General features: G+C 32.7%; 5 protein-coding genes across 5 annotated transcripts; 3 read left to right on the top strand and 2 right to left on the bottom strand.

Moving 5' to 3' along the window:
• The first annotated feature begins 681 nt into the window (after positions 1–681).
• LOC126834821 (E3 SUMO-protein ligase ZBED1) lies at positions 682–4,618 on the top strand. The gene is made up of 7 exons (XM_050567004.1): positions 682–1,005; positions 1,296–1,819; positions 1,896–2,201; positions 2,278–2,502; positions 3,026–3,516; positions 3,586–3,794; positions 3,865–4,618. The coding sequence occupies exons 1-7, from the start codon at positions 924–926 to the stop codon at positions 4,209–4,211; spliced, it is 2,184 nt and encodes a 727-aa protein (XP_050422961.1). The 5' UTR covers positions 682–923; the 3' UTR covers positions 4,212–4,618.
• Positions 4,619–5,022: 404 nt separating this feature from the next.
• Positions 5,023–6,533, top strand: LOC126835052 (putative RNA polymerase II subunit B1 CTD phosphatase RPAP2 homolog). Its single transcript, XM_050567372.1, has 5 exons — positions 5,023–5,231; positions 5,325–5,436; positions 5,581–5,745; positions 5,916–6,043; positions 6,128–6,533. Exons 1-5 carry the CDS (start codon positions 5,176–5,178, stop codon positions 6,264–6,266), a joined length of 600 nt encoding a protein of 199 aa, XP_050423329.1. The 5' UTR covers positions 5,023–5,175; the 3' UTR covers positions 6,267–6,533.
• On the bottom strand, positions 6,259–8,334 carry LOC126835051 (39S ribosomal protein L38, mitochondrial). The gene is made up of 8 exons (XM_050567371.1): positions 8,128–8,334; positions 7,895–8,064; positions 7,639–7,794; positions 7,318–7,523; positions 7,136–7,254; positions 6,899–7,060; positions 6,603–6,827; positions 6,259–6,533 (listed from the first exon to the last, which is right to left on the bottom strand). The coding sequence occupies exons 2-8, from the start codon at positions 8,037–8,039 to the stop codon at positions 6,332–6,334; spliced, it is 1,215 nt and encodes a 404-aa protein (XP_050423328.1). The 5' UTR covers positions 8,040–8,064; positions 8,128–8,334; the 3' UTR covers positions 6,259–6,331.
• A 181-nt stretch (positions 8,335–8,515) lies between these two features.
• Positions 8,516–10,765, top strand: LOC126835053 (60S ribosomal protein L28). Its single transcript, XM_050567373.1, has 5 exons — positions 8,516–8,657; positions 8,875–8,972; positions 9,036–9,164; positions 10,179–10,292; positions 10,634–10,765. Exons 2-5 carry the CDS (start codon positions 8,886–8,888, stop codon positions 10,727–10,729), a joined length of 426 nt encoding a protein of 141 aa, XP_050423330.1. The 5' UTR covers positions 8,516–8,657; positions 8,875–8,885; the 3' UTR covers positions 10,730–10,765.
• LOC126835050 (intraflagellar transport protein 122 homolog) lies at positions 10,760–17,584 on the bottom strand. Its single transcript, XM_050567370.1, has 25 exons — positions 17,252–17,584; positions 16,947–17,056; positions 16,728–16,848; positions 16,372–16,656; positions 16,216–16,291; positions 15,949–16,140; positions 15,792–15,880; positions 15,079–15,187; positions 14,582–14,725; positions 14,356–14,493; positions 14,130–14,294; positions 13,929–14,048; positions 13,736–13,854; positions 13,490–13,643; positions 13,247–13,408; positions 13,013–13,179; positions 12,621–12,901; positions 12,413–12,557; positions 12,179–12,272; positions 12,004–12,104; positions 11,803–11,911; positions 11,570–11,729; positions 11,279–11,478; positions 11,046–11,210; positions 10,760–10,881 (listed from the first exon to the last, which is right to left on the bottom strand). The coding sequence occupies exons 1-25, from the start codon at positions 17,308–17,310 to the stop codon at positions 10,783–10,785; spliced, it is 3,564 nt and encodes a 1,187-aa protein (XP_050423327.1). The 5' UTR covers positions 17,311–17,584; the 3' UTR covers positions 10,760–10,782.
• Positions 17,585–26,202: the final 8,618 nt, after the last annotated feature.

Genomic DNA, 26,202 nt, shown 5'->3' with positions numbered 1-26,202 from the left:
TGAAATGTCTAGAGGTAATACCAGTACTAGTTTAGTGTTTACATTACGCATTACCGTTTATGGCTAGATGTCAACTGACAATAAAATACCTTTTGTACAATTATTTAATTAAAAGTTAAACGGATTCTATAATGGGCCGAATTTCTCAATTCTTCTATTTTAGAATGGTCTCGACGAAAATGAGTTTAGATGAAAGAAGTAAATACACAGATTTTAATTGCGAATATGGCATTGTCTCAAAAATGTTGTTGTCTTTTGATTTTTTAAAATGGGTGTTTTTCTCTGAAACAACTATGGACTCGGTAAAACAAATTCAGCATAATTGGTTTTAGATGCAAAAAAAATCGTTTTACAATCATTGATAAAGATGTGCTGTGATAGTCTGAACTCTGAAAAATAAACGTACTACCAAAATAGAGTTCTAATTACTTAACTAATAATTACACATAGTTTAATACGTTGTAGCTTTAAATTAAGATTTTGCAATAAATTGCTTACATCTAACTCCTTAGAGTATAGGGGGTATCACCGCTATCACGTCCTCGTAACATTAGCTCATATCAGCTGTGGTTGGTCACACTGCACACGCGTGGTCCACGTGTTATCTACGGCACTCGGCAGCAACCGCGGTTACGTCACGCTGTGATAACAGCTGGGAACATCGATCGATTTTGGTTACCCAAAAATTGCCGTCCTAGATTTTACCACGTCCCGTAAGCTGTTGTCCTTTATGGTAGCCGAATTCAGAAATTGATTTCGATAGACAATCAAATAAATCGCGTTATCGATTGTTATGCGGACTGTGTTTTTTGAATGTTACCTCAATTTTGGAGGCAAATTTAACTTAACGCATATTATTTTTAATAGTTGACTAAATTTAATTTCACTTGAAACACATTTATGTAATTTGAAAGAACGGTAATATGAGCCGGAACAGTAATATTTCAATAGACTTAAAGCCGTATTTACAAACTTCGTCGCAGCCTCCATCTAGTCAGTCCGATGGTATACTGATAATTATTAATATTGTTAATTTATATATTCAATATTTTCATGTATACACTAGCTAGATTAATTAAACTCATTTCAAACAAACGTATATTCTGCCTTACAGACAAACATTTGAATAGGTTAAACAATTATTTCAGTACATTTCAATACAGCTATGAGCGCCAATAGACTAAATAGTCTGGATGGGTCGAAAGTTGCTAATTTCCGTTATAATAATGGAAAAATATTGTATTTTTAATATAGTTCAAATACATCCAGTGATTACATGTGTTTTGATGTTTCAGCTCCAAAAAATAAAAAAAATAAACGGCCTTACGCCAAAGTAAAACCTGACCGGACCAATATAGAAACCATTAGTTATCAGAAACTGGTTGTACCGAAACGTATGCACAGTCCTTATTGGAAATACTTTGGCTTTCCGGCTTCTGATAATGGATCTATACTTACACAAGATCGTATTATATGTATACTGTGCAAAAAACAGTTTGCATACAAAAGCAACACTACCAATTTACGAGTGCATTTGCAAAGTAGACATAAAAATGAATTAATGGTTTTGGAAATGGGTTCAACCAAAGAAGGAACCCCAAAAAAGAAACACGGGAAGAATGAACTCATGTTACTGGCCACCTCGGAGGGACAAGTAGATGTCACCAAGTCTAATTACAGAGGAAAACAATTAAAATTAGAACAGCAAGAAGAATTTATACAAGGAGAGATTAATGAAAATTATGAAGGAGACAATACTGCCCCAATACAAGAGCAACCGACCCATATGTCAGTTATTTTTCAAGATATCGATAATACTGTAAGTAACAATAATGACAATTTAACAATTTGTCTTAACTAAACCTTCTACGATATTAATTGTTTTTACATTGTAGTCTTGCGATATGGTCAATAAAGTAGTTTCTGATGCAATAACCGAGTTTGTAGTAACCGATCTTCATTTACCGGACATTGTCGAGGGTAAAGGTTTTCAACGATTGATTGCCACACTTAGATCGCCATGCGAAATACCAGGAAAATATAAACTGGAACAAGACATAATACCAAGAATCTACGAAACATCACGAACTGCCGTCCTCAATTGTATTGCAAACGGGTGTAGTACATATTCTTTGGGCATTGAAGAATGGACATGTTCTAATTCAAACACTTACATTACGATTAGTGTATTTTTTCAACAAGTAATATATATATATTTTTTTTTTTTAATTTGTACGTTTTCAAGGCAATGAAATGTATATTCTTAATTATTTTTAGCTGGATAAAGAAGGCTTATGTATCAAGCAGTTAAGTACAATGTTGTGTAACCCTAATACAACTGCCAATGAATGGTGCGGTATTTTGGGATCGTTGTTTGTCAATTGGAACATTAACATTGATCAAGTGAAAACCGTTATAACGGCTTTCACCAACACTAATTTAGAAGCAGCTTTACTTACACAAGGATTTGTTCTTATTCCTTGTCTTATATATGAACTCCAAGTAAGTAGGTACTGCTTTCGTTTAAGATGCTGTTATTAACCTGTCGGTGTTGAATTTAGAAAACATACGAATAATTTAATTTTATTAATTATTAAATTTAACGCATATAAACAGGGTTCAAACTAATTGATCTCTGATCTAATGTTATTACAATTGTACTCATTACTTTTGCCATTTTTAGACTAAAATACTTCCTACATATCGTTCAAATTCGTGAAATTCTCACCTCGCTCGCTAAGTGTATTCACGAGTACACTATTCTTATGGGTTCCATAATATCTACACTGTGTGAACATTATTTACACTGAAACAGCTTATTGCGTGTCTTTAACATTTATGGCTTACCTAATCAAATCTGAGCATAATTTTTTAATAATTATTAAAAAATTTAATTCAATCTGTCCCTTCATCTTTCTAATATTATGTACATCTCATTTCAATACAAGAGTTTTCCAAATTACATACATCATTTTTTAAAAAAAAATTTTATGATTCTTACTGTAAATAATAAATATAATTTCAGAAATTATGTACTAAATACTGCTTTGAAACAAAAGAAGTGTTAGACGTTTTAACCAAATGCAGAGCAGTGTCTGCTAAACTGCATCATCACAATGCGTTCACGTCAGTTACAGTTCAAGACAATATCGTTCAAGTTTTTAATTCATTTCTCAGTCGCGAGTATCCACAAATTTGGACAACGACGTATCATTTCCTGGAGCGTTTTGTACAACGAAAAGAGAACATAAAGACATTGTGCAATAACTTAGAAGTGGACTTTTTCTCTCACGAACTGTTGACCGATAAAGACTGGTCGATCATCGAAGACGTTGTTACAACCCTCGAACCACTGAAAGTTACTGTTACGACTTTGAGTGAAGAAAAAATACCATTAATTTCACTGTTAAAGCCTTTGATTAACCAACTGACGAGTTATCATTTGAAAGTAAAACCTGAAGATTCACCACTCGCAGCGAGTTTGAAAAATACTTTCGCAAATGAATTGCATTGGAAGTAAGCAGACACGCACCAACATTTTTTAACCGATTTGTTTTGTTTAATATTAAGTCGATCGATTTACAGGTACAGCGATATTACCATTCAGACGTTTTTACACATTTCAACGTTGCTGGATCCCCGATTTAAGGACTTCCCGATGAATGAAGGCGAGGAACATCTTCCGACGATCAAACAAGAGCTGGTCAAGATGGTTGAATCTGAAGGATCGGTGCCCTACGATAAACCCTGTTCCATTATCGATTCAAATCCTCCCAAAAAAACTAGAGTTTCGGGTGTGTATCAAACGAGAGTAACGATTCACGACAAATATGATTTGTAATATTTCTTTACCAATATTTCTAGGTATTGGTTTTTTACTGGGCGGAGTCACCACTGTGAAACATTCCCCCGATATCAAAGCGCACATGTCACTCGAGGATCGACTAAATTTGGAAATAGCACAATACGAATCTGAGCAAACACCGTGTCTAGAAGAATGCCCTCTTCAATGGTGGTCGCGTATGATATCCAAGTGTCAGAATTTAATCCGTCTGGCAAGAAAACACTTTGTGTATGCTCTGAGCGGATCTTCAAGCAAATTACCATTAGAATCACAAATTTTATATTTTATCAAAAGATCGCAAATAAGTCAAGAACTTGTAGATAAAATGTTATTTATCAACGCCAATACAGCTGAAAATAATTACTAAAGAAATTCAAAACTGTTCTAGTTACTTATTCCTCTCTCCCAAACATTCCTTTATCCTCCGACCGCCTGTACTCGTCGTCCAAGTCCATGGTTTTGGCTTCTTCATCGGCATTTGGTTTGGTCATTATTTCCTTTCAGCTCATTATTTGTTCAATCCTTAGAATTTCATTTATTGTGGCGAGGCCCTTTGCGACCTTTACCACATTCCAAAAATTTTTCCTTCTATCCCTGTTACATGTTTTAAGTTATTCTTCCTCCGACATCTTTATTTTAAAAAATATCCATTTCTTTACAGTCATCTCCTTTATTCCAAAGGCGGGTTTATAATTTAATGTGTATTACTATTGTAAATTAACTTTTTTAACGTATTATTGTAATATTTTATATGTATAATTTATAATAACTATCGTGTTGTAATATTGAAAAAAAATATATGTTTTTTATTTTGAAACAATTGATAAAGTTCTCATTAATATAAAACTTTCAGAAATCAAAACGATCGCTGTGAGGGATGAATATTTGGAATGTGGAAACAAAAATGATGAAGTATTTAAATAAAAAAAAAAAATGACTACATTATAATAAATAATGAAATAGTGATTACAGTAAATAATAACAAATATATTAAATGCACATTATATAAGACGTTTATTTTGTAAATTAGCGCCATCAATACACTTGATAATTTTTGGCGAGCTGATGGCTCTTATGTTACCATTTGGTAACCACTGTGGTCCAAATAGAGTCGTTATCATTTTTCTTATCAGCTGTTATCAGTCATGGACAGTGCACAATTGATAACACTAATTTTATTTTGAATTTAACAAGCAATAATAAGTTTACTTATTTGATGTTATATTTATTCATGTTAGTTCTTACATTATTCTAGTTCAATTTCATTTCTAATATTTATTGACAAATCGAATATCGTGTTTGTTTTTGGATTTAATTAAAATATACCATAAATGGAATGTTTAAATAAACCAAAATCAGCTAAATCGAAAAGGAAACCATCAGTGCGGTATGTTTTTCTTCGTCGAGCTTTGTTCGAACACTAAATATATAGTCTCATCAAATATGTCTAAACTATTATTAATGTTTAACCGTTTAACAGGGCCAAATTGCTCGCTGAAATAAAAAAAAAGAAAGAATGTGAAAAAATAGCTTTGAATATCGTAATAGAATTAATCGATGGTGAACTGGAAGAAATAGATATGTTAAATAAAGTAATAATAAATTATATAATATCTATATGCTTTTGTATAATGATAATATTATAAATTATTGCAATTTTAGTATCATCACTAAAATCGTTTAAGATTTCCGTTAAAAAATTAATTAATCGATTATTTAAACTGTTTATATTTTAGTTGGGTTTTATAAATGCGTCTCATTACGAAGATGTTGTAGAAGAACGTTTCATTATAAAAAAATGTGGATACATCGCGTGTAGTGAACATTTAACTTCCATACCCAAACATCAATACCATATATCACTAACTCATAATAAAGTTTTTGATATAACAGAGCGTAAGGTAAATTGTATGTTTCTTTTATTAATTTGGCTCGCCAAACTCGGCGCCGTGTATGTTGGGGCTTTATGAATTTATTGTTTAATTACTGTTTATTTGTCATCGATAATAGTAATCATACAAAATAAGTATTACTATAGTATGTTTATTATTATTATTTTTTATTGTTTTAGAAATTTTGTAGTAATGAGTGTTACAAATGTTCAAAGTATCTTCACAATCAACTTTTGACCAGCCCTCTGTGGGTGCGCGAATCCGAAACAATACCTCAGTTTAAACTATTAAGTCAACCGAACTCCAAGTATGTCTTTAAGAAATTATTATTATTTACTATTCTAGCTGTTATTCTTAATATGTATTGTAAAATTACAATATTTTGTTTTAGTAAAAGCCAAGAAATCAACCATCAGAAGAAAGCTGAGCAAATAACAATGTCTCAAGACGATACACAGAATGAAAAAGGAAACAGTTCAAATGATGATTTGGTCGAACAAATAAAAAATATTAAAATACAAGTTAACTAATAAAAAAAAAAATGTATTCGACTGTAAATATGTATTATCCAACATTGTGGGGAAAAATTACAAAATTAATAATCGTTTACACGACCCCACTTTGAGCGCTCTTTTTTTATTTCGAGTTTTAACCATGACGGAGTGTACTTCTTGAATGGGACAGCATTTGGATATTTAAGAGACGTTTCTGGTTTCTGGAAAGGATGTCTGTTCTTCAGTTTTTTCAATAGAAATTCTTTTGCAATTTGTTTTTCATCCCTGTACTTGTCCATGTACCTGTCAACAGAAACATACACGTGTTAGGAAGACATTTTAAAATCTCTTTAAAAGTAACGATATTATTACAAATTGAATGGTTGTTTAATGGGAAACCACGTTTGAGGTTTGACGTAAGGGGATGGAAAATCATATTCGTATATTGGTTCGGCCGTTTGAAGCTTATCTTGGTAAAAAGCTGTTATACTCGTATCCCAATCCGTTTGATAAAAACCTAATCCGGCTGGTGTAATACTGTCTTGCTTAGAGCGATAAAAATCAAAAGTACTAAACGTTCGCTCGTCCAAATCGATCCTTAAACGTGTAGAAAAATACAAGTTTAATATCTTGTTATACAAAAAGCCAAAAAAAACTACTCGACATACTCGTCTGAGGGCGATTTCTTCAGTTGAGTAAAATCTATTTTCGATGTTTGCTGATACAGAACGAAAATCATCCTTTGATATCCTGTTCCTTTTGCAGGAAAAGGTTGTAAATAACTGAAGACGGTTTCGCCTTTGGATACATCTCCGTCTGGTATGTTTCCGCTAAAATAATGTTTATTTATTTTTATGTACAACACGATTAATTTTATTAAACATACTTAATAAGACACTACTTACACGAGCCAATGTATATATTCCGAGTTTTCTTTTTGTAAATGTCCGTCGGGGTTTGTTAGAGCTAACGTCCACAGTGAATCAGCCAAAGATTCAAATTTAACATTGGGCGCACTCGTTGCCTGTTAAATAATAATAAAACTTTAACTTCACTTAGGAACTTAACATTTATACAGGTAATTTACTTCAGTAGGCTTAATGATGTTTCCACGATACACAGGAACTTTTGTCGAATTATGTTCGTAGGTTATATCTAATTGAATGTACGGCATGAAGTAAGCATCTCCAAATAAATGTTCAAACACACCATAATGTTCAGCTACTTTTTTAATGTGTAATGGTGCATTTGTTTTGGACCATTCGTTTGTTATATCTTCCAACGAAACGGGCACTAAAAGCAATTTCACATGAATTAAGCTCGAACAGAAAACACATTTACACATAATTTAAAGATTGTGCCGAGGTTATTTCTATATCCAATCAATTAATTTATAATCTATGCATACATTGATTATTGCGAGCCAATTTTTCTAGTTCTGGATTGCTTTTTATTTTTTTCAAGTATTCTATACGACTCGCATTTTCTTTTTTCTTATCTCTCAGAGTTGGGGGTAGTCCTATATCGACTTTATAATGAATCGACGGGTCTTTGAAGTTCAATTCTAAAATATCATCATTAAGTACAAGTTAACTATTATTATGGTGTATAGCTAATATCAGCTGTAACCTTGTACATTATTTATGTAGATTAACATAACCTACCTTCTAGTCTTGTTTGCAATGTTTTCGCAACATTAGGAGGTAAACCCAAGTTTCTACGCTGACTTCTGTGTCTAACACACATAGCAACTAAATAACGATTTGGCTGTTGCAATAAACATGTTGTAGAGAATGACATCATTGCCATTAAAACTAGACTTAAGATTTTAAATCTAAAAACATTAAAATTGTTTTATTTTTAAAAATAATGAACATTTTTTAGTTGCAGTACTCACAGAAGACAATGGATAACACGGTAAAGTCATTAACTAGTATGAGAAATTATGTAAAGACAATAATTATTGATCAGGAATGAAACTCAGGCGCCATTCAAAGGAAGCCAGATTAGACTAACCATTAATCTATTAAATATACATTGCAAATTGTAATTTGAAAAATGAAAATTTCCGCCTGTCGCCTGTCGGTATTCGGCAGTATTATCAGATGTAAAAGTGTATTATTATCATCTATATAGTGGTTAACGGTTATAACCAAGACTATTGATAATATGTTCCGTAAATCACTACCGCGGTATAATCCTTGTCTTGGCTCTATGGTATAAACACTAGGACTTTCACTGTTGCCAACATACTATATCAATTTGTTTTATCTAGAGTACCAACTACCATGTGGTTACGTTGTCCGACTTCGTTTTTTGAGGTTCTCTTCTCTTTTTCGTTTGTACGTATAATTTGTCAAGAGAACAAATTGTGCTGTTGGATTGAACTTTAAAATTTGTAGTGATATTTCGACAATAAGTTAAATCGTAAGTATCCTAAGTCTGTAAACTAATCAAGATTATGTTCATAACTTTTAGGCTTTTTAATTTTTTTTTACTGTATTGTCGGCTATAGTACTGGTGTATAAATGTTTGATGGGATCAAACATTTACTTTTGCAATTGTATATATGTTAAATAAAAACCATGTGATTTTAAAGGATTTTTTTATGCTTAATTTAATTTATTTAATTTTGTGTGTTCAGAACTCGTCATCATGTCGGCTGATTTGAGTTGGATGATCATTAGAAACAACAATGCCTTCTTATCTAAGAAGACTAACATTAAGAAGCCATTTAGCAAGGTGTGTTGTAATTTCACGTGAAACGTTTTCGCTATAATTTACTTAATTTTGTTCCGTTTGCAGGAACCCATGAACCTGACCAACTTGGCCTCTAAACGTTATAATGGTCTCGTTAACGACAACAGCATCGGTGTTGAACCCGGTCCTAATAACAAAGGTTTCACCGTTATCACCAAGAAGCGCAAGTTGGCGGTAATTGAGATTTATTCTTATTTCTAATAATTTTAGCCTATTCAATTAAAAAATGAAACACCAGTATTTCTACCACGTAAACAAGTAGTAGTATTTTTTGACTATAACATTTTTTTTTGTTTCACTAGACAAATTAAATGTTATTTTTTAATGGTTTAGCCTAGGCTGTATAATATAGTCTACATTATATTGATTGTTGGCTTAAAATTTAAAAACTAACATAAATGGTGCCAAAATAAATTTTTATCCAGAAAGAGTCATCTTGTTAGAGTTGTGCTTTTGGACATTTTACTTACAGTTTTATCTTTTAAAGACTATCTTTAAACCCAAATGATGAATATAGCTTCACCAACTCTGAAATTCTTTGAAGTGAATTTATATATATTATTAACTGATGGGTATTTTATAGGAATACTTTTTAAAAACTCCCTTTTTTTTTATTGTTTCCATATTGTAGTACTTATTACAAATCAACAATCAAAGTTACAATATGCTGACTCTTCTGGTTCAAAAGTTATTGAATTTTGGAATTAGATAATACGTATATTTTATTTCTGGAATAAGTTGTAGTCGGAACATTAAAATTATAATTTAGTAGAAAAAAAAAGTGTACAATCAAGTAAATTTATACAGTTTTTTTGGAAACCTTAAAAATGAAATATCAATATATTGAAAGAATCTCTGGCCAGTGTTTTTTTAACTAATATTTTACTTTGTTTTTATTGAAAGAATATCCTAAACCTAACTGATGATTATAGCTTCACCAACTCTGAACTACTTTGAAGTGAATATATATATTTAATAACTGATTGGTGTTTAGAAACTTAAAAAAAATTTTTTTTTAACAGTCTTGTTTTCATTAGGTGTAAAAAATTTTTTTTTTTAGTTGATTGTGCTTATATTTTATGTGTAAAAATATCAGTTTTTTCTCCTGTGCTAACTATTTATCAAATTTTAATTAAAATTATATGCTGATCTGTTTATGTAATTAACGTTTAAATTTTGTCAATTTAGTATAAACCTGGAAAGGCCCTAATCAAAACCACTTTCTCGTCTGGACCAAGACGATCACTGTTCAAACTGCGCAAATATCTGCTTGGCAACAGCTACAGGAAAGATTTGATACAGGTAAAACATTCTTCAGTAATTAGAGACTTGGACGTCTTATTTGATGACATGACCCTCAGGCTTGTGTGCACCCACTTTTTTTAGTTGTACATTTCAAGTTACCTAACCCAAACTGATTATTCCTTTTTACGGGGGCTTCCAATTCAGTTAAGAAGTATTGTTTATTAGTCTGAATCCGGTTCTATGATTTAAACCCAGTGGTTACACAACTAATTGATCAGGGCAAAGCCCATTTGCATGCACCATTAACTGGGTCTGAAATATCAAACCAGACGTCTCGGTATCTTAACCTTTTTTACTTACATTTAGGAGATCTTTATATTGTATTGAAATTATTTCAGGCTTCCTTGAGAAGGGCTAGCGCCATTTTGGAATCGCAGAAAAGAGCAGCGTTGACCCTCAAGAAATTAGGAAAAAGCAAAAAATCCGATGCTTAAGTTTTAAAATAATATATTTTTTTTCTTTAAGTACAACTATTAGAGGTTTTTTGTTAATTATTTCCTTCAGATGTCCTTGGATCTTGAGTTCTGCAAAACGGGCAGTATCCTTGTCTCAATAATTCCACTTCGTACTCGTCCGAATGAAACAGCTAAAACAAATAACAATAAGTTGGATCAGAAAATATGACTAAATATAAAGTTATCGTCAGCCCAGACACTTAAATACAAAACTGCCTCTTTGGTTTCGCATTGATTTTTAAAATATTATTTAGTTTACATTTTTATGCTAATAATAATTACACGGTTTGCTCACCTTGAAACAATTTTCACAGTTGGTTACCAAAAACCCGGGTAATAAATTTCTGTAATATTTATACTTTAACGGCTTCGGCCATTTGCATACTATAACGCTGTTGACGTTCATTGTTCGGAGTGTTGACCTATTGACTACGACGGAGTGACGATCCGTTCCTTCAGTCTGAGAAAATATAAATGCGTTTCAATATTGGCGTATTAGAATATACAAAATTATTGTTTTAACGTTACCTCGAAATTAATAAGTTTGTAGGTAAACGGATCGATAGAGTTGTCTGGATTTTCTTCGTCCAAAACTAATGTTTCGGTGTCTTGTGATTTGCTTTGGTTTGTTTGTGATGTGACGACGTCGTTAGAACTGTGAATTAATTTTAATGCGTCTGTGTCCGATATATCGTCTTCTACGTGGAATTCTATCAGCGGCAATATTTCTGTACAAATGTATTTTTTTTTAAAATTATAATAATATACAGACTCCAGTTAGAAGAATAGTTAAAAAAAAAAAAACTAATAATTACAAACCGAATTTAATGTACGAAAATATAAATTTGTGATTACAAGTAACACATTGTTGTAATCCGGGCGAATTGTACGTTAAACATCTATAGCACATGGACAAGAGATCTTCGTTGTCGTGGAACGGCTTTGCACGGATGCTTAATGTAGCAAGATCCACAGAAGTCTTATAAAATACAATAAATTATTAAACTCTGTGAACTCAGCTGAAGTTAACGATTTGTCGAAAAAAGTCTTACCTGATACTTGACCGGTATTCTTAAGTTTCTCAACATGTTTAGGGTTTGTCTCGCTAATTTGAAAGCGCCCATACTTAATGCTTGTTTCGACAACGAATACAGAATAATACTTGAAAAATACAACAAATACCGTCTCCCGTGAGATTTAACTAAGACAAAAATGGTAAAATATATCAATGAAAAGATATTTATATTTCTTACAATTTCGAAACGCCTTTTGGTTGGATATCTCTTGTTTCGTTCATGAGGAACCGTGATATATTGAATAATGTTTCCGGCTGATGCGACGTGAAAGGGTCTTCCTGAGAACAGACGATTTATTATTATTATTATTACTACTTTGTATTGAAAATACGCTATAAACTATTTCACTGACCATATATCGATGGACGGCGTGATATGCATAATAAATCGAAGCGTACTTGTCGTACAAATGAAATTTGCTTATTATGTCGTCAGTGTTGTCGTCGCTAAAAAAAAATAATTGTTGGTTAAAATGTATAAATTTTGAATTCGCAAATCTATTACTTTAATAAGATATTAATATTTAGTAAATGCAGTGATGTGGTGTGTGTTTAGTACTAAAAGTAAAATAATGAAAAATTCCTACCCGTTTGACGCAATGTTTAAACATTGTCGGCTCAACAACCAATAGTAATAACTGGCTTCTTGAAATCGTTGTTCGTCGACAGCGTTTTCGGTTAGAATTTCCAACACTTTGAATGCACGTTCAGGTCGACCGCCTTTCATAAACGCTAAAATATTGAAAATTACATTATTTGTGTATTTCAGAATATACTATTACACTAATCTAATACCTTTTTGAGCTTCAATGAATTTATCGTTTTCAGCTAGCCACTCGGCGTACGGCAGATATACGAGCGGGGCGTACGTAGGATTTTTCGTCACCAATACGAACGCTTGTTCCCAGTTGCGCGCTTCAACGTGTAAAGTCACCATATCGAGTCCGGCGTCTTTGCCCATTTTCGAGTACATTTCCGCCGCACTGTCCACATCGCCTAACCTACGAAGTTCATCACCGATCCTGGCTAAAATAGTTTCTTCGGCTTTGTCCAGGCGACGACCTAGTTGTAATAACCTTTAACATACATAAAAAGAAAAAATCAAACTACATAAAAAGTATACATAACATTGTGTTATATTTTATACTTAATAAAGTAAAATAATCTAACTATAAGTTGTAACTTACATTTGCGACCAACCGTTGTGTACCATGATATCAATAGCTCGATTATATTCTTCGGCCGAAATGTAAAGCTCGGCTGCTACTTTAAACTCGTCTATGCTCATGGCCCATTCCGCTCGTTTTAGAAGTAAATCCTTATTGTCTCCTACCGTGTTTGAACCGATAAATTCCTAAAAAAACAATATCGCTTTTAAGAAGGTAATTTTATTAAGCTCTACTCGTTAAGCACAATCGTACTTGAGCCATATCAAACATTCTTAAATCCGTGTACATGGTGAACGCTTTGTGTTCGAATCCCCATTTTTGATAAATTCTAGCGGCTTCTTTGAATTTACCTTCGTAAGTGAAGGCGTCGGCCAACAGACAGTGTTTGTCTTTTTCACCGTGCAATCCGGTTTCCTGTGTTGTTATTGTATTACGTTAGAAAAATGTATTATTTATTAGAAATTAAAAAAAAAAAAATTTAATTATCATCCGTACTTCGTATTGTGCAACGAGTTCTAAATATTTCAACTCTTTAATACGAGCAAATCCTTTTTTGGCTATTCGGAAATTGAAATTTTCCAAGGCTTCTCGGGCCAGTATCCTCCAATCGGAGTCCGTGACGTTAAGACAAGCAATTTGGTACGATTCACTAAAAAAAAAAAACAAATACGGTCTTATGAATAAAATGTATATCGCTTGATTTAATAATCAACATAATTAATTAACAATATTAATAAATACCCAAAATATTTTTTTTCTATATATTGATAAAGTGGAACGGAGAGAGCGACTTCAACGACAGTCACCAACGAGTCGTTGAGAGCGAAAATTTTTGATCCACACATTCCAATTACATGTCCCTGTAAAATGTTAACAACATGTAAGAAGATTGAACGTTATTGGTACGTAGCTAACGTAAATACTTAATCCGTACAGTGATTCTTTGTTGATGAGCCGGGAACTCGTTCACTTTAATGTTGAACATATTTCTACCAGAAAAACACACCATGTCGGCAAATTTGGAATTCCACGCAACACTGGTGGTTTCCGATTCCTTTAAACAGAGAACATAACAATAACAATATGTGTATATTCAATAAAAGCGGTTGTAAAATGTGTACAAAAAATTATTTACTTGGTACAATAGCTTTTTCGAGTGGACATCAAAAAACGAACACTTGTTATCGCTGTCGACGACGGCCGCTTTGTTCATTGTTAAGTTGACGTCCAAACAACGAACGCTCTTGTTAACGTTAAACAACTGTTGTACCATTGTACTGTCGATTCGCAACATTAAAACCTAAATACATACATTATTGTTATTACTGTTACTTCGACTAAACGTGACACAATGTCATTACTTGTCCGTTATCCAGACCGACGAGAATTTGTTCTTTGCCGACAGAGCCGCCGATCACTTTTAAATATTTCACTACAGAGTCCGTATTCCATTCGCGAACAAAAACACCGGCGAACGACAAACACTGAAGTCTCGTTTCCTAATTGTGTTTGTATAGAAAATTCATTAATCACATTAATTAGCTCTGTAACGGGTTTTTTTTTTTATAAGTGCAATTATTTGCTTACCTCGCATAAAACTAAATTATTCGAACACACGACAAGTAAATTGCACATTGCGACTTCAGTCATTTTTTCTTTTATGCGATAATGCATTTCGGGCGCTTGAATTGAAGACGATTCGTAGGTAATTATTTTCGACGGTAATTGCACCTAAACAAACAAATTTTTAAATGTACATTTTTCACTGTAAACATTTTTATGTTAAGTCAGTAAATTTAAAATGTAATTCTTTAAATGGGACATTTTGATTTCTCTTTAAAAGTAAAACAACATCGATATTCTTTTTCGGGATGAGTTTCAAGTATACCAGTTTGATTTAAAAATGTATGTTTATAATAAAAATTCAAATAAAATATAGTTTCTTGGGAAAAAATTGAATTTAAATGTATTTCGTCAAAGAGATTTTATAGGAATATTTTTTTCAAATTAAAAAACTAACTTAATTATTTTTTCTGTGTGCAATGGTTTTGGCGTGATTGCTAATTATTATATTTATTACTCACGGCTAAACGATCTTTGTAAATAGCGATTTTTTGTATTAGATCTCTGCATTTAATTCTGACTTTTTTGTTAGTGATCAAGTCCTGAATTACAACATCAGTCATATTCTCTCTAAAATATTAAAATACACCACATCGAAGATAAAAATTGTAATTGATACAAAAATACATAAGTATTGCAAGCTTTGTAATTAATATTTTATACGAAAACAAATAGTGTTAATATATAATATATATATATATATCGCAAGTGCATTTCAAAATAAAAAGTTAATCGATTTTAAGCCTTGTAGTACTTTTTTGACAATATAAATCACCTTCTACAATTTAGTGAACTTATTCATTGGTTTTTTTTATACTGTCACGTACAAAAAAAGATATGTAGCGAATAAGACGGTTGGACGTAATCGAGAGTGAGACAAAGGTGGCCGATTTGAAAAAAGCTGTGGGTGCAAACAAGAAGACAATTCCACTGCGAACAAGTTAACCAGCTAAAAGCTCGCTTAAAGCACCGCTTAAAGGGTCATTACAAAACAATTACTACTAATACATACTTCCAAAACCATAACGTGAGATAGTTTACGAAGATTTTTCCAAGACGACTAACAACGTCCCAAGAATAATCTAAGATGTTGTGACCACAACCGCGGGAAAACAAGCAAATTGTGTTGTGCGCTCTGTGCAGTTACACCGTTAACAACGGCAATTGGTAATACCTGAATGCATATTTTTCTTGGTAAAGTCCGTGTATTACGCTGAATTCGATTTTGTAATAAGCCAACGTTCCGTCTTGGCAACCTAACGCCTTTGTGGTTGAACAAATCAAAAATATTGTAATTCAACGTGAACGAGCCTAAAAAGGTTTACACTCACCATAAACGTCGAACAGGGATGTACCGCCGAACTCCAAATCCAGCTTTGCTTGTCTTCCAATTCGCCAAGCTTAACTCCGTCGGCAGAGTACACACAACATTTTCCCTTGCAGCCGCCAATTAACAAATAACAATCGTTACACAACGTTTTCATTGTCAACGCTTCTAAATCGATTCGTTTACTTTTGGAAATCTGTAGACAAGCCGAGAGCGTATGTTAAAAGCCAATAACTAAAATTAAAATACAATATTAGTGTAACCAATTTACTTCGGAACCATCACTTTTATAAAACGATAATTTTCTACCCCAATCCGTTACGCACAACATTTCATCTTCGTAATTTCTAAAAAAAAATAGCTATTACATAACGTATAATTTTTTTTTTAAATACAACTGTGGTTTGTATAAAATATAACCAATTACTTAGGCGGTAACCAAACAATAGCCCAAATCGAATGACCATCCGATTTTTCTATATTTGCACATTCTTCGCCAATTTGATTTTGAATGGATACATTGCCGTTGTCGAATCCTAAAGCAAATAACTGTCCGTCTTTTGACCAAGCGCACGCATTTATTCTACTTGACGTCTTGAATTTTTGAAAAGACTTTTGCTCGAGCTGGTATAGTCCAAATTCAAATGTACTACAGCTCAACAGATTATGATTTACCGGGTTGAACGACATACACTGCACGGTATCGTTGTGACTAAATATTGACCGAAAAACAACATGTTGAGTAAAAAACATAATAATTCGGTCAAACGATTTAATATTTACTTGTATTTTCCAACTGGTTCAAATTTATAAGACCACAGTATAACTGTCTTATCGGCTCCACCTGAAGCAAACAGTTTGCCATTTTTAGAACTCGCCAAGCAAAAAACATTGTCCTTGTGTCCTAGAAATAAAATATAACAAAAAAAAAATACTCAATAATAATTTAATATCATTTTCTATACTGTCATATTAACTATATATAAGTTGGCGAGTTTGTACCTTTTAACGTGCTCAATAGATAACCATCTACGGAACGGTAAACGAGAACTTCTTGGGCTGCCGTTACAAGTAATTGAGAACCATCAACGCTAAAACACAAGCTGTATATGCTAAAACAAACAAACAAACACGTTGGTAAATCAATTTTATGATGAAAATAATATCAACTAAATACACAATTTAATTCAAATTCTTTCTTGGCTTGAATAATTTTTTTAAGGCTACAAATTTAAAGTGTACCTAATTTAAAATAATAAATTATTACTAAAAAAAAACAAGTGGTTAAATATAATTGAAAAAATTACCATTGTGGAGTTTTGTCGTTGTCTTGTATTTTATGAAGCCAAATCGGAACACAGTGCATTTTTAAAAACGATTTAACGAGTACCACAGTCAACACTATTCATAATGATTACTTAGAGTTTTAAATGTCATTAACAAAGATGCAGTCTTTTGGTTAGTATTTATTTTTGAATTACAACATTGTTAAAAGTCAAAATCGTTATAGACATAAACGGAAAATGGACAAATTTGAGAATTGGTAATCAGACAATTCTTGGATTCTTAGTTTGACAGTTATTTACCGTTTTTGTTTCAACAAATTTAAATAAATGATTTAAGGTGGTGGGAGTATTTTAATAAACAATTTTAAATATTATTAATTATTATCAATGTTAATAGGCCTGTGATAAAAATAATTGATACTATTTTTTTTTTATATACTAGGTTGTGGTAACCATGAGTACCTGCTACCGGGTTAGTGGTTAATATATATATTTTTTTAGGCGTATTTTTCGATTTAAATTTTTGTGTTTTTTTATCAATAATAAAAAGAAAAGACATAATAATTACGGTACATATTTTTTTAATAGCAAAATAATTTTTTAAAAAAAGCCACTACAGTGGGATCTGGGCACAGCGGGGAAATTTGTGTGGATCAACAGGAATTATTCGAAACACGACGGAGAGGCGGTAAGAATATATTAAGAATATTTTCTTATGTCGTTGTACAGGCAAGCAAAAAAAAAAAAACCTTGCCAAAACAAATGGGCTTTGAGAGAGGCGGGAGTAGTAAAGTTTCGGGGCCAAAAAAAAAAAAGAAAGTAATTTTGAACCTGGGGCGTTATCGTTAAAGATAAAAATCGAATGTCGGCTTCAATGGGGGGGAGGTGAGGGTAGGTTGTACGGAACGATTTAGCCACCCTTTCCCTTGTGTCGTCTTCGTCCTGGTATGTAAAGACCACACGGTAGACCGCCTATTGCCACCAGAACACATTACACACATTTGCTCGACCCACGCACCTTATAAGAGTACACACATTTTTTTTCTTTGCACATTAGGTATATGTATAGTGTGTTATCTATTATGTACTTACAACGGTAAAACCACGGCCGTTTGTTGACGGCAATTTGTCTGGACAACCCAACCCGGTCGATTTTCTCTATGACGAAAATAAGTAGGTACTTAATTATTTACAAATTGTATTGCCCATCATAATCCCTGCAACGACCAGATGTGTGGACTTGGTGAAAGCCGTTGGCCTTGTTCGTTTAAACCCCACACGACATTTTTGTTCAACGGATGAAAGTCAACTCAAAGATGTCACTACTTTACTTTGGTGATTTGTCAATAGACTTTGTTCAGCTCAAGCAAGGCTATCAGCTTATGACTTGGGAAAATTCATTATTGTTGACAACTATTTAACAGTGGCTATCATGCCATAAGACGTTTTTCCCTCGTTCGATCAACCGCGCATTATACAGATCAGATACCGCATATTTTTCAGAGGGTTTAAAAAGTTTCAAAGTTAAAAAAGTACCGTTTAGACTTCCTTTCGGAGTATTGTGAAGACAGAAAAAAAAGCCCCGGACACAATATCGTTTCTTTTTATTTCTTCTTGAAAAACTACTAAATCGGGCCCGTTTTTTTTTTGTTTTTATATTATTCTTTTGAGTCATGCACTACTTCACTCGCATTTGGCATTATTAAAATATCTTTTTACGGCTGTCGACTCGCGGTTGAACTGCAAATGTTGTCAAATTATTTATTACCTTCAGTTTTACTGGACATAAATAATTATTTTAGTAGGGAACCGTTCAATTTGGCGAATACAATAACACCGAAGAAAATAATTGCTAACTAAAGTTTTCACCCTGTTGACTTAGCCCGAGGTAGGTACTGAATTATTAAATTAAAACATAATATCTTTAAAAAAAAAAAGTTTTACTTGCTATTCATTTCAATAGTTCAATCAAATTAAGTTAGATTCAATCGAAACCGGGTAGAAATATGCTGGGCCAAGCAACAATAATTATAGTTCTGCACGTGGGTCACCTTTAAACAAGGAATCCTTAGTCCTTTGAAGTGTGATGGAAGCTTAAAGCCTGGAATTGTGTATCTTAACAGTTAACACAGTGACAGAACTTATGAAGTGAGTAACTTGCCGGTTGACCGGCAGGTACAATTACTGTAAGAACCGTTAGGGTTTGGGTCCAAAAGCTTAAAACTATATTGGAAACATTGATGGAGAAGTAATAAGTATTTAGCAGTATAAATGCCATTCTTGATTCAATTTAAATTGAAAGGCTATACTCGGCAACCGCCTGTCCCTTCCCCATCAGAGACCCAAAGGATTCAAGGATTTAACATCTTCTTAGCTCCCCGTCGAATGAGCGTGCCCGGCTCCTGATAGTGTCCATCTTATCTGTCTGTATAGGCGGTGTGACGTTTGTTCAATGCAATTGAATCGGTTATCGCATCTTTGGATTGGTCTCAGGTGCTGAAAAGACAGGGAAAAAACTTTGGCCGGCTCAAATGTATGCAAATGACGTGATAAAACCGACAAGGACGTGCAGTTCATGTTAACCAGGTGCAAGTGTCCCAGGGTGATCCATCCGATGTAAGACAAATATGAATATTGAGAAAAATACCTTTTCCCCTCCCTATACTCGTAGCAATGATACATGTCTTACTATATTTTACTAACACTTTGAAAACGTTCAACATCGCCCACCATTGTACAAATATAATAACAGTCATATCAATGCATACACATGCTTTTAAATCGGTAAGTAGGTAGTGGAAATTGAATTAAATTCGCTTTGAATTTCTAACTCTTCAATAATCGGTGCGTCACTTATATGCCAATTGAAGTAACCATTTTCCGGCATTTTTGTGGGAATTAGAACCTTATCATTTGTCTGTTAAAAAGGTCCACTGACCGGTAAAAAAAACCAATCGAATTTACATAATATTTAGTTGGGATGGTTTCGTTGCAACAATAATAGTTGTTTTCTTGGCAAATAATTGTCCGACAGATGTCGGGACGGTATTAAACGACGAATAAGTAATTTTTTTAACAAAAAAAAATATACATAGGTACATATATATATTATATATGTTAGGTATAACGTGGATGCGGGTAAAAAAATGGGTTGTCAAAAACTATTATTTATGTAAGTAAAGAGAAAAAAAATCATATAAATCTTATCGAGTTGAGTTTACTCTTTCTGTTTATAAACAAAAGGATTAAGTCATTCAAATAGTAATAATATTTTATTATTTTAATACATTTAATATTTTTAATTATGTCAAATATAACCATTTGGAAATGTATCAAAATAAAAATTTGTTTAAAAGACATAACCTTTTTATTATTAAAATAATGGTTCAGTCAGTATAAAAAAAAAATTACAAAACTCTTGTTGCACTATTAAACTTTAAATTCCCTAAAATTTAAGTCAACTTATCACATAATACACTATAATGAGAAAAAAAAAGAGACTTAACTCAACGCAAACACTCTTTTATTGTTCATTGAATAATACACATTGACTTAAACTATAAAGGACAATTAATGATAGAGTTTTTTTCCTGAATTTTTCAGTTTTTATAACTAATTGTGCAAGTAGAGTATCTAACCTGTATAGTTTCAGTATTGTTAAATCATCCTTAAATTTTAAGTACGGTTGGTTCAAACGGTCATAAATGGTAATTTTTTAAAGTCAAACAACGTGGGTTAAGTGAAACTAACCTGGCCTGACCAGACTTGACCTAACCTAATGTAACCTACATAATATTATACCGTTTGGGGTTTTCACTCGAATATTTAAAAATGTTTTTAAGAACGATTTCAGTTGAAACTTATCTATATAACAATTTCACGGGAGAATTATTAGTTAGAACTTAACATTTTGGCGAATCGCATATTTTATGCACACGAGTTGGCCCTTTTGGGAGTTGTCGACATTTTTATTATGCTTTTTAGATATTACAACAAGAATAAACTTAATATTATTATTATTATATTACTATTAAAAGTTCTATATGGCGTTCTCGTAAATCGGATGCAGGCGTCGGTGCTTGAACGCAGCAAAGACAATAAATTTGATTTTTTTTTTGTTTCTGTGCGGATAACAGCTTAAGTGCTTCTTGTGGAATTCTGTGTGAAAAAAGTTTTAGACATTGCGGCGAAACGACCGCAAAACTTTTCAGGAATTCGCAAGTACATGCGATAGGATATCCCCTGTATACAATGAATAGTGTATACCTACTTTGATTGATTGAAGTGTAGTTGGTCAATTTTTGTTCTATAATATATGCCGAATAAAAATTATTTGTCATTGTTCGAAGTGATCAAAACAAAAGTATATAAGTAAACTTTGCCCCAAAATCTAGTTTTTGTGAATACAATTTAGTAGTATTGTCAATGAGACATTTTTTCTATTGGCGTTTGTTTTATAATTTTCATCAATTTGTCTAAAAATTATATTAATATGATAACCAATACGAGCATCACATTTGGATCTCCTCTCATTCATTTAAAATTAAATTAATTATTATTTCCTTAACAGTATTCGATTTTTTTAATTTTTATACCTAAAAGCCGGAATAGTATTTAAAATATAAATATTTATAAATTAATTAAAAATTAAATACCACCACGTTAGTGAGAACCTCAGTTAAGCTGATACAACAATTTACTCTTTACTTTATGGCATTTTTTGTCAATAATGGTTTTTTTATAACTAACGTTTAAACAATAAAATCAAATGATACTAAAAAAAAAAAAGATATCATTAAACGTTAAAAACAAATAACGCGTTATAACATTTTAACTCAAAATTTTACTCAAATTAATGTCCTGCTTAAAATATGACAATATTATCCATCTGAACAAACGACAAAAAGTATTATGTTCAAAATAATTTACAAAGAGTACTAAGAAAAATATTTTTTTTATATATGCTAAGATTTGTAAAATTACAATAACGAGTGAAATACAATATTTAAACTTGGTATAACCATCAGAGTATAATCAAATGGGATCAATTGGGTCTTGAAGAAATTATGTGCCGACGATTTGAGAGCAGCAGTTTTTTTTTTTTTAATGGTAATCAATTATTTTCAGGCGGAAACGTACGTAAAGGAAAACCGTAAATTACACCTTGTATAATAATATATATGGTAGGTATACAACAACCGTAGCCGTGTGCACAGCTTATCGCGTAGGTATAATATAATACGGGTTATTAGGCTTTAGAGTTACACATAACATTATTGTAAACCGGCGGTTAAAAAAACATACAAAAAAAGTAAAATAAATTAACAAAAATTACAATAAACCCAAACGGGGGGCGATTCGGTCAAATACAACCGATCCGAGCTTTAATGTTTATTGCACGGTCAGGCCTAAGTGTATAACATTATAAGTAACACTTAAGACATGCAAAATGTGGCGTGCAAGCGAAATTACAGCCTTGGGTATTCCTTTTGCTCGACAGTGAGGTATACACGGGCGAACTGAGTGTTAAATAATTGTTCTTAATCTTAATTTTGACTTGTGACACGGAAATGAAACGTTTTATATAAAATAATTTACAAAAAAAAAAATATCCCTAGCTAAGCCTTGCCCGGTGCACGTCGAGTAGAAACCACATTAAAAGTTGTCTAAATGATATTTTTATTATGAACATGTCTGTCGAATGAGTATATAGTAGCAATTTGTAAATAGTATCTATTATCTATTATAAATGTCTTACACCTAGGTTGAATAATAATTATGCACTGATTTAACACATAAAATCGAGTTACGCCTATTCTATTTTTTTTTAAATTTACTATACAACTTGCCTGTTGGATATAACCTACTTACACTTCAATAGCCTACAAAAATTACATTTTAACAGTTTTTATAAGTTTTTCATAATAATAAAAATGTCAGCTTAATTTGTTTTTATTTGTTCTTCCACGATGAGACATGCCTGCAAGAGTCATAACCTGCACAACCGCGAGCGCCGAAAATTAGTAAATAATTTATTAATTTCAATATCATTTTGCTTTTTGTGAATATTTTATACTTTTGTCCTATTGGCGTTGTATGAAAACACATTAAGCGGTTCACTCCTCAGCCATTGTATCTATGCAGTTTTTTTTATACCCACTAGTCTGACCTAATAGTTTACCGTGTGAACAGTTTTTTTTTTTTAAGTCATACTGGTTTTTTTCTGCTCTACGACCAACGTGTACACATATAATAATAATATGATGTGCACTTTTGTGGATATACCACCGTCATGATATATTATTCAAAAGGGTTCATAAGCCTGCGCGCGTGCCTGTTGCGTTTAGTATGTCAGTCAGTATCTACACAGCCGACCCTGCTGAAGTACTGGCAATTTATGATAAATACATCATAGATCTGGCTTAATGGGGGAAATTTTATATTAATTTTAAAAAACATAGTCGCACGCTAGGTTTAGTTGTGTTTTTAGAAATGAAAAAGGGTGGGGGGGGGGGTTACTAACAATATACTGTCATTGTAGATTTTTTTTTGTATCATAAAAGTGGCTCGTGGTTCAAAGTTGAAAAAGTAAATTCTTTCGCCACAAAAAAACAGGGAAAACCCAAACACAAATTGGCCGGTTTTTCACACTTCAACTTTGTTATAACTATAACTTGACATAAAACGATAGAACTGAATCGACATTTTTATTAGGTATGCCATTACCTAAACAAATTGCCTCACAGGGGGTTGGAAATGTGTGCACTTGTAAGATTTAAGGGCTGAACATCGGTCTGAAGATAAGTCTAACATATTATATCTATAACTTGTGTAAAAAAAAAAAACAACTCTGTAGTCAACAATATTTTTTTGTTATAATAAAAGACCCCAAAAAGTGACTCAAATATTATAAATGTGTATTTTCAAGGCTAATATGGGTTTACAAATACGAAATTTAATATATATTATGACCTGTTAAGTGAACACAAATAAAATATACGAAATAAAACCAAAATTTGAACAATAGTGAAAAAAATTGGATATTTTTCAAATACTGTGATTTTGTGTTTTTCATATTTGTTACATATTTATTAGAGTAATAGTAAAATCTAAGTTACAGTCTTTACTCAACTAGTCTCTAATTATATTAGTTAATTTATAATGTAATAGATTTTAGAAAAAAAAAATACAGATTGTAAGTAGAAAAAACTATTTAATGACTTATGTAAGTATTAGCAAGTGAAAACAAGTGGTAAGACGCCTCATGTGGTAGGCCATTATTATCTTTCATGCAGCTAAACTGTTAACTGTATAATCTTAAATTGACAACTGTGCGCCACCGTGGCCAATAATATCAGGTCGTCGCAGGACTTTCAAATATATTTGTATTACCGACGACAAACGGTTAGCCGCCTTCGACACGAGTAGTAATAAAATGGCTGTTCACCGCCCCTCCCTTTTTTTACACTTTTCTTTGTGTCGTTTGACGGTGCTCGTGTGTTGGTTTTTTTCCCTACCTAAACCTTCTTCTTCTTCTTTTATCGTGGTGAAATTATAATTGTTTTCTCTCCGTCGTATTCTCGTCTCGCACACTTTTGGCCGCGACACCGCCACACAATATGATCATCTTATATCTGGAGAACAAAAACGGCTGCAGCGGTGATAATAGGATGAGAGGGAAAAAAACATCCGGAGTGAGACGTCAGCCGCATGCGGTATGGGAGAGAGAGAGAGAGAGAGATGGAGCCGGAAAGGCGTTTGAAAAATGGTCAAAGTGGCAATCTCGCAAAAGGGTCGAATTAATGGTTGTTTGGGGTTGCTCGACCCCATGCCATAAACAGCGTGGTGCCGCCCCTACCCGTTGCCGGTCCCCGACGTGGAAAGGGTCGGCAAGGACTCGGGCAAGTCGAGATTTCTGCCTTCGCAGCTAGGCCGTTTCAATTGTCTTGGGCGCACACTTAATATAATAATATTGTTGCCAAAAGCACGCGAATAAAATATCATCATCATGGCGGTCGGCAAAAAGCACTTGTTGACTGCTGCTGCCGGTATAATATAATTAACACACAGCTCCACCTACCTACCTGCTGCTAAAGCTGCAGGCCAAGGAATCAGGGTACATTAGGATTATAAGACCGCTAAAAACCGTGACCATTGACCGTGCTGCAATTATACATTCAGTCAGCTCCTCGATTTTGGAATCCGGGGCAGGCTGAAGGGCTCTGCTAGGCAGCTGGAAATTAATGTCTCTTGGACTGCAATTTTAAAATCCGTTGATTTCGAATTTTCCATTTGGCACCAGTTTTACACGGGTGTTGTTTTTTATACGCCAAAAAATTTAAATAATAATTAATAATAGCCTCTGTCTAGTTCAACGAGATATTTACAAAAATAGAGTTTAATCATTTTTAATTTCTCTGCCGGACTGAGAATGATTGAGTAGTTAATTAGTTAGTTAATGGTTATAAGTAATAAAAAAAATGTATTATGGACAAGTTTTGTTTTGTTTTTTCACATGCAATCTAATGCAGGAAGGACTTAAGACAGTGGCTATATTATGGAACCGTTCACCGTTATCATTATGGAGTATTATATTTTACATTTTGTTTAGACCATCAGCAATATGGATAGTTTTGCTAGGTTTTCTAACTATTACTTAGTTGTATCTTTCATTTGGCTATTACATTGTAATTAGAATTTATGGAGTAGGAACATTTTTTTACTAGACCTTTTTTTTTGCTCTGCATCATTTAAAAGTGTGTAAAATTTATTTGAACAATGTTTATTTTCACTCAAGGAGTTATTCTGCTTACCACCTACTCCAACCTAACCACACACTTGTGTCATTTTTCCCATCTTCAGATCAACGACTTATAGCTGTTCCATAATGTTGGACAGGTGTAAATACAAATAAAAACAAACATTTTCTTATACGGTGTGTTTTCTTTTTAACTATTTAATAATGTTTTATT

This window comes from Adelges cooleyi, unplaced genomic scaffold (genome assembly GCF_023614345.1).
Source record: "Adelges cooleyi isolate 19-005CV unplaced genomic scaffold, UGA_ACOO_1.1 ACOO_flye_CR_arks_rails_tigmint_CR_PRNA_21, whole genome shotgun sequence".
Taxonomy (NCBI): Eukaryota; Metazoa; Arthropoda; class Insecta; order Hemiptera; family Adelgidae; genus Adelges; species Adelges cooleyi.
This window is presented reverse-complemented; position numbering and strand designations above follow the sequence as displayed.

Bases quoted from the DNA above. Each gene is read 5' to 3' on its own strand.
- LOC126834821 (XM_050567004.1), top strand. From the start codon at position 924: ATGAGCCGGAACAGTAATATTTCAATAGACTTAAAGCCGTATTTACAA. The intron at 2,202-2,277 runs GTAATATATATA...AATTATTTTTAG, and splicing joins TTAGTGTATTTTTTCAACAA to CTGGATAAAGAAGGCTTATG. The intron at 3,517-3,585 runs GTAAGCAGACAC...ATCGATTTACAG, and splicing joins GCAAATGAATTGCATTGGAA to GTACAGCGATATTACCATTC.
- LOC126835052 (XM_050567372.1), top strand. From the start codon at position 5,176: ATGGAATGTTTAAATAAACCAAAATCAGCTAAATCGAAAAGGAAACCA. The intron at 5,232-5,324 runs GTATGTTTTTCT...ACCGTTTAACAG, and splicing joins AAAAGGAAACCATCAGTGCG to GGCCAAATTGCTCGCTGAAA. The intron at 6,044-6,127 runs GTATGTCTTTAA...ATTTTGTTTTAG, and splicing joins TTAAGTCAACCGAACTCCAA to TAAAAGCCAAGAAATCAACC.
- LOC126835051 (XM_050567371.1), bottom strand. From the start codon at position 8,039: ATGGCAATGATGTCATTCTCTACAACATGTTTATTGCAACAGCCAAAT. The intron at 7,524-7,638 runs GTATGCATAGAT...AATTGCTTTTAG, and splicing joins ATTGGCTCGCAATAATCAAT to TGCCCGTTTCGTTGGAAGAT. The intron at 7,061-7,135 runs GTAAGTAGTGTC...ACATTATTTTAG, and splicing joins GAATATATACATTGGCTCGT to CGGAAACATACCAGACGGAG.
- LOC126835053 (XM_050567373.1), top strand. From the start codon at position 8,886: ATGTCGGCTGATTTGAGTTGGATGATCATTAGAAACAACAATGCCTTC. The intron at 8,973-9,035 runs GTGTGTTGTAAT...TTCCGTTTGCAG, and splicing joins TTAAGAAGCCATTTAGCAAG to GAACCCATGAACCTGACCAA. The intron at 9,165-10,178 runs GTAATTGAGATT...TTGTCAATTTAG, and splicing joins CCAAGAAGCGCAAGTTGGCG to TATAAACCTGGAAAGGCCCT.
- LOC126835050 (XM_050567370.1), bottom strand. From the start codon at position 17,310: ATGCACTGTGTTCCGATTTGGCTTCATAAAATACAAGACAACGACAAA. The intron at 15,881-15,948 runs GTGAGTGTAAAC...TCAACCACAAAG, and splicing joins ATCCCTGTTCGACGTTTATG to GCGTTAGGTTGCCAAGACGG. The intron at 12,105-12,178 runs GTCAGTGAAATA...GTCTGTTCTCAG, and splicing joins ACGCCGTCCATCGATATATG to GAAGACCCTTTCACGTCGCA.